The sequence below is a fragment of the Octopus bimaculoides genome, chromosome 23 (genome assembly GCF_001194135.2).
Source record: "Octopus bimaculoides isolate UCB-OBI-ISO-001 chromosome 23, ASM119413v2, whole genome shotgun sequence".
In the NCBI taxonomy this organism is placed as follows: Eukaryota; Metazoa; Mollusca; class Cephalopoda; order Octopoda; family Octopodidae; genus Octopus; species Octopus bimaculoides.
Window position 1 is genome coordinate 18,363,731 of NC_069003.1, and position 7,488 is coordinate 18,371,218.

General features: G+C 36.8%; 1 protein-coding gene across 1 annotated transcript in view; it reads left to right on the top strand.

Annotated features, from left to right (window-relative positions):
• The window catches only part of LOC106867817 (calpain-3), a 114,107-nt gene that overhangs the window by 74,149 nt on the left and 32,470 nt on the right, over positions 1-7,488 (top strand). The window contains exons 4-6 of the mRNA XM_014912840.2: positions 506-806; positions 4,463-4,590; positions 6,285-6,359. Coding sequence (XP_014768326.1) covers positions 506-806; positions 4,463-4,590; positions 6,285-6,359 — 504 coding nt within the window. The remainder of the gene's footprint in view (positions 1-505; positions 807-4,462; positions 4,591-6,284; positions 6,360-7,488) is intronic.

The window sequence follows — 7,488 nt, forward strand, 5'->3', positions numbered from 1 at the left end:
ATATATATATATATATATATATATATATATATATACACATATACACATACACATAGTCAATTCAAATAAATAAATAAAAAAAGAAAATAAGATCTGCATAAGAAATGTATTAGCTTGACACAGAGCTTGATGTTTCAGGCATAGTACTTTGTCAGAAAGGAGAAAGGGAAAGTCCAAAGCAGCAAAATAGCCAATGGCAAAAGTCTAGCTACATTGCTAAATTTAGTTTTATAACAGTCAATTCATGTTATCAAGTGGTTTCATGCTAAAGAAACCTTTCAAATATTGAGAAGTGAATTTAACAATCATTGAACTTGGTTGATACGCGTTTGTTCAGTTATGTTCAGTGATTGTTAATATATGTGTTTGCTCTTCAAAGGTTTGTCAACATGAAGCTGTTCAATAACATGAATTGGCTGCAATGAAACTAAATTTAAAGTATTGTATAACACACACACACACACACACACAGATATATAATATCTAACCTCTCTTTTTTATTCAGATATGACTCTTGTTCTAGTTTATCTCCAACCCATCGAGGACATCCACAATCAGGAGTGGAGACACCATCTGTGATACGTCCTAGTGCTGTTAAGTTTGCCAATCGTAATGCAAATGTTTGCAGCAATGAACTCATTCATCGGAGTCGGTCTCGGTCTCCAGGAATGGGCGTTGGAAATTACTCCTATAGTTCATCATCGAGAAACCCTTCCATGGTGTCAGGACGGCGCTTATCAGGTTCAAGACATGCGTATACTCCTTCAGTTGGTCCAGTTAATTCTGACATCATTAGGTTCTTTAATGTAAGTATATGAAGCTTTGCATTGGCTATTTTTTCTATTTATTTTTTTTTAATTACGGGGTTTGGAGGTTGGGGCTGTGACCTTGGTAATCAGTCACTTCAGGATCGATAAGAGTGATGCCCTTAGTTAATTATTTGTGACAGAAGCAATATTGATACCAAAAGGTAATCTTTATATTGACCAAGAGGTATGTGGGTATTTTGAAAATACCACATAGAGTGACAACCATGCCCTGCATAGTTACAGGCTGCTGTTTGGCAAGGCATAGCACCCGCTCAGCCACCCTGACAGGGATATGGCTAAGACATGGAACTGTAGCATAACGGATTGTGAAGAGGTAACGGAAGAGCTCAGCTGAGCCAACAATGCTTCTTACATTGATATTGAGCAGAAAAATCCTTGAAGATCAATGGTCAGGATCACCAAGCTCTATCAAGAGAGTAACTGCAATGCATCCATAAGGGTGGCATCCATGGTTGTGTAATCAGTTAATGAAAGATTCACTGTGACTTAAGCTCCCAATTCAAATTCATAATAATGGAACTGGATAGTGACAGAGATTCATGGTCATCTGTGAAAGCAGTGAAAAAAAATATATCCAGCTTAACATAAATGCCTTGTTAGAATATTGCATCCATGAAATGAACACCAAATACCTATATGAGAGGATCTGTCAAGTCTAATAACGCCGTATTTAGTGTTCTAACGAGGCATCCATATTAAGCTGAATACAAAGATGCTGTTAATGTTCTTCTTCAAGCATTATAAGTCAACACCTACCAGAAAGACATGAGCTGGGAGAGAGTTTCAGAGGGTGAATATTTTGGGAAAGGAAGGACTGGTCATGGTGTTGGTTAGTGCAGGGTCTGAGAAAAAAGGGTGAAATCAAGAAGGGTGACAAAAGGAGGAGAAATAAGAGGATTGAGAATACCTGTCTGGGAGTGGCATGAGCCTAGCCAGATCTGGGGAGCAAAGACAATTATAGTAGGGGTAGAAAAGGCAGAGAGAGGAGATAATCATGCTTGTGGGATAGAGACTGCAGAATGTCTGTGAGTGACTTTATGCAGCGTAGAATATCTGTGTGAACGAGGGAAACCCCTTTCCAGGTGTGGGAGAAATTGTCTATTGTGGTCCTCATCTGAGTTTTGTAGAATGTGAATAGTTGTTGGTTATATGTTATGGCCCTAAATAGGTGGGCTTAACAACTAAATATATATGAATAGTAAAGTATGTTTCCTGGTCATTAATACTGGAAGTTCTAGGACTCGTAGGGCTAGTTGTCTCATTACTATGGCATATAAGTGACCCAAATCACACTATGCTTCTGGAATGAGATGCCAGTCTGTTGCAGGGTTACTCATTTACAGATGAGTGGACAGGAGCAGCATGAAATAAAGTGTTTTGCTCAAGAATACAATACCACTGCCTAGACTGGGAATCGAAACAACAATCTTGCCATAATTTAACAAGAGCTTCACTATCTAACACAACCTTCCTATTTGTTTAAGACTATGTTGAAACTAAATTGAGTGACAGTATAATGCAAACCCGTGTTTTTCTAAACATCGTTTATGAAATGATATTTTCTAATTCCCATCAGTAATTTACTCAGATAAAATGGATTTTTAAAGTTCCTGGAAAAGCTATATAAGTATTGCATTTGAAAGATTTATGAGAAACAAACCAATGTTATGAGGCAATTTAGAAAGACGAGAATTTAGGTATAACATATGAAATAGATCATTGAGAAACGTTTGTGTGACAAAGAATTAAGCAATTGTACTGCAGCTAATGCTGACTGCCATTTCTCGTGTTGGAAGTCAACAGTTGTACATACAAGAAGACAACGAAATCTGTTGAGATTTTTGACAACAAACTTTTACTCTTTTCGTACACAAGCAATAGACAAATACTGTTGTTACTATGAGCAACAAACGTTGAGAGAGTTTGGAGGTTATTGTTCTTGGTGTAATTGTAACAATATTCAAAAAGCTAATTACTAGTCATTGTGTTGCTGTCCCTGATAGTTCATTATGTTGATGCCAGATCAGTTCAGCAGCTGTCCGCATCTGTTCACTGTCTGTCTATTATGTCATCTCTGCTGTCCCTCATGCTGTTTCTGTAACATCCAAAAGTACTCTGACTGGTAGTCACAGTGTGTCGATTTTATACTGATTGATGGGCTCAGAAAGGAGCACACTAAAAGTTGAAATTGTCGCTGAAGTCTATTCCATGCAATGTTATGATTGGTCAGATTTTGTTGATCACGTGGGTAATATTCTACTGAATCACAACATCACGTGGTTGCTGAATAACCTTTTTACACAATATTTAACTTGAAAGTTCAATATAACTTGTGTATCAAAACAATCTCTTGAAACAAAGCAATAAGGCGGATATGATTCCAAATAGATATGGGCGGGCTTGTTCCTTAATTTCGTGTTCTTTTCTGGAATTATTTTTTTAATATTACACCCTTCTGACGAGAGTAAAATTTACCCATTTATTATATGTCTAACAAAGAACAAACAATATTTGATTGCAAGTTCAATATATCTTGTGCGTGAAGATAATCATTTGAAATAAATCGTTTTAAGGGGGTGATTTGATTATATCGAAATTTAACGTATATATCTACAAAATGAAACTTGAAATTTTGAAAAACTTATGTGTTATGTGTCAGTATGTATGTGTGCCTGCCCACAAATTTTATTTTTCACATTAAGTTCCGATAAAACCGTTATCTAGACATTTAAAAAAAAGTTGAGTCGCGTTAAGTGTAGATGTATTAACCGGGGTGTGAGATTAGGCTGGCTGTGTGAATTACAAACAGAAGCAAAACTCATGAACATTTAATGAGAGGTTACTTAAAGGAAGGCTGAACATGAATATATATTCAAATTATTAAACCTTCTCTGGCAGGGAGACAATAATTCCCTTTCTGGCAGGGAGACTAAATTAGGTATAGTTTTCAAAATAACTGAAGAATTTCCATGGTTACTGCTATGTCAGTACAATATAAATATATTTTGGTATATGTTAAAGAAATACTAGTATGTTTTTAAATATTATTGATGTAAGCATGGCTGCATGGTAAGAAATTTGTTTCCCAAGCACATGATGCCAGGTTCTCACTGCGCGGCGCCTTAACCTGAGGCAAGTGTCTTCTATTATAACCTCGGACTGCTCCTAAAATCTTGTGACCGTATTTGGTAGATGGAAACTGAAAGCCCATCGTGCATGTGTATGTTTGTGTTTGTTTCCCACCACTGCTTAACAACTGGTGTTGGTTTGTTTATGTCCCGTAATTTAGCGGTTTGGCGAGAGACTGAAAAAATAAATACGAGGCTTAAAAAATAAGCACTGGGGGCAATTTGTTCAACTATACCCTTCATGGCGGTGCCCCAGCATGGCCACAGTGCAATTACTGTAATAAGTAAAAAGATAAAAGATATGTTTACAAAGAATACACGCGTTTTGCTTGAGGTTATTTATCTATGTTATATTTTTTATGCAATGTATTGCAATGATCACAATAATTATAACAAAATAAAACAATCAACAGCCCTACAACCATATAAACACACAAACGAAGTCTTTATCAATTTTCAAACTGACCCTAAATTGGTGACATTTTGTTTGTTATAATTTTCCAGCTTGTTGATACAGACAGAAGTGGGAAAATTTCATGGGACGAACTTCAGAAAGCTCTTCTCAATGGTGATTGGTCAGAATTCGGCGAAGAAACCTGTCGTCTCATGATTAGTATGTTTGACAGTAGATGGTAAGAAACAAAAACAAAAAAAAAAGTCATTAGCACTGCCAACGTCGTCGTTGTCATCATCGGCACCAACAGTTTTGTTGGTGTTGCTACCATTGTCCACATTGTTGCTGATGTCCTCCTTGCTGCCGTCACTGCTGTCTTGCCACCACTGTTGTGGTCATCATCAATACCACCACCACCACCACCACCACCGTCATTATCGTCGTCGTCGTCACCATACTATTATCATCATAATCATTACATGACCCTCCACCCAAATGTCACTCGTAATGTCGTCGTCGTGATCATCATCATCATCACCGCAATCGTCATTAAGTATGATACATAGATGGCTATTTCAATTGAATGCTGCTTCGATTGCGTACCCCGGAATGTTTATTCAGCTCAGCGACTATTCACAATATCAATGGATGTATTATTATTCATTGTTTCTTATATCAGAGGAGAAAAATCTTAGCCAGGCATGTAGCTAGCTGCGAGTAGACGCCACTGACAATGCGCAACAATGCATCTGGCATTCTCACTCTTCGCTTCTTGGATGACTTTTAGTGGTGAACTTCCCTATTGTAAAGGACAGACGAGGTTTTTACAATTTCTACCTGAACTATCTTCACAGATAATTTGTTTATAGTAATCAAATGTTTTGCGCTGTACATTAGTCAACTCCTTCCATGAAATCGACATTGCCTGTACAGGTGAAGGTGCAGGTGCATGGTGTGTCACATATCAGATATTGAGGTGATGATTACCTAAGAATGCAATGCGCTGCCCATTCAGGGGATCGAACCCACAACCTTGCGATCATGAGAACAACACTCTAACCATTAGTTTAGAGTGTGCTAGGTCACTTGTATGTATGTATGTATGTATGTATGTTTGTAAGTATTTATGTATGTATAAGTGTGTACGTGCGTGTGACCAAGTAGTTTCGCAAAATTAATGTTTGTTTGTGTGTGTGCGTGTGTTTGTGTGTGTGTATGTATAAGTATATATATATATATATATATATATATATATATATATATATATATAATGATCATACAACCAAAAAAGGTTACATATCTCAGAGTTTCGTGTAAGTCTGACATACCTATAGTCATCGGATGTTTATAGATCTGTAGGCGCAGTTACCTCCCTTGACAGTGGGTTTAAACAAGCTCGCACTAAATGGCGGTTGAGCGGTGAGATTCTGACACGAGGCCTTGTGACTTCCTCTTTTGGCATCTGGACGTCGGAGAGCAAGGACATGGTCTGGTTGGCTCTCTTACGACACGCGGCGACTAGCATACATGAGGTAACGCACAGTAGAAGATCATGGCCTCCACGCATCAAACACGTTTCATTTAGCATTCAACTTATATATATGTATATGTGTATGAGGCCGACATTAAAGGTACTTAAAGTTACAGCCTTGTTTTATGTATTTCTTTGTACCGTGTTCTTATCAAATGATATTACAGCCTTCTGAAGGAGTCAACTTTTAGATAACTCCACAACCCTGATTCAGACACCATCTAAAGATCTGTAACATAACGTAATGTTCTAGATTCAACACTGTCAGTTTCCGTCACAAATTTAAACAGTCTATTCTATGTAACCTGCCATTTCACAATGTGTTTGTAATCCTCCTCACCCACATCACACAGTTTACATGACTAAATTAGTAGTTAATAATTAATTTTATTAAACTTCAGGTCAGGTACAATTGATATCAATGAGTTCACGTCACTGTGGAGATATATTCAAGATTGGAAAGCCATGTTTGAGACGTAAGTATTATTATTATTATTATTCCTTCGTAACACGGTGTCTTTAGTCATCTGTCAAGTCACAACAAGGACCTCAGACAGATAATACTTTCCTTAAGATGTGCGCTGTGCCCAATAAGGCTGCTTTTTGCAAGACATAAATCTTGCATGGGATTTTCAGTTGCCTTAAGTCTTGAAATTTCAATCGGATTGAGCCCAACGCTCCGATCACCACTGGTATTACTTATTATTATTATTATCATCATCATTATTATTATTAGAAACACTGCCCTTCGAACAGTTTTCCGCTAGATTGTCACGATTGCTTCTATCTATCTATCTATCTATCTATCTATCTATCTATCTATCTATCTTTCATTATAGTAGTATCTATAGAAGACCCGTGGGATTATTATTTATATGGACTTAAAGATTGATTGCAATTTAGCATATAATTTACTTATTGCAGTTTATTATTAATACCGATACAATGTATATTGGTTTATATGTCTCTTTGTTTCGTTTTATTAAAGTTAGTGTTTAATCCTGCCTATATATTGATTGATTGAAATAATGCGGTTATTAAGCTGTTACTTTTATATTACACTACAGAAGACGGTAGGAATTATAATTTTTGTATGACTTAATAGAGTTGTCGCTGTTTAGTTACGTATTTAAGAGGGATTGTAATTCACTGACTGAATTTATTTATCGATACGATTGTACATAGGATAAAAGTGGTTTCTTTGGTTTGTTTGTTCCCAAACAACACTTATTTTAGTGCTGTTGACACCGCCGGATCGAATGGTACTGCCCAGGTGTCGAAACCTAATGATATCCGTGAGGCAGCTGATGATGGAGGTATGTTGGATTGTTGGTATGCCTGTGGAATAGTATTATAACACATCCTTTTGATGTGTGATTTATTTATAAACAGAGTAGTACGGATAATACTGGTAAGACAGTAAGACGTTCAGTTACTTCACTTGATTTTCATTTACTTTTTTTTTTATCCCTAAACTTGAAGACTACCCCCTAACCGTAACCCTAAAACCCTAACCCTAACACCCTAGTGAAAATCGTGCGGGTGTTAATCTGAAAAACTACCCACATTTGTAATGAAGTTCAGTGATTTTGCAATGTGTTGTCC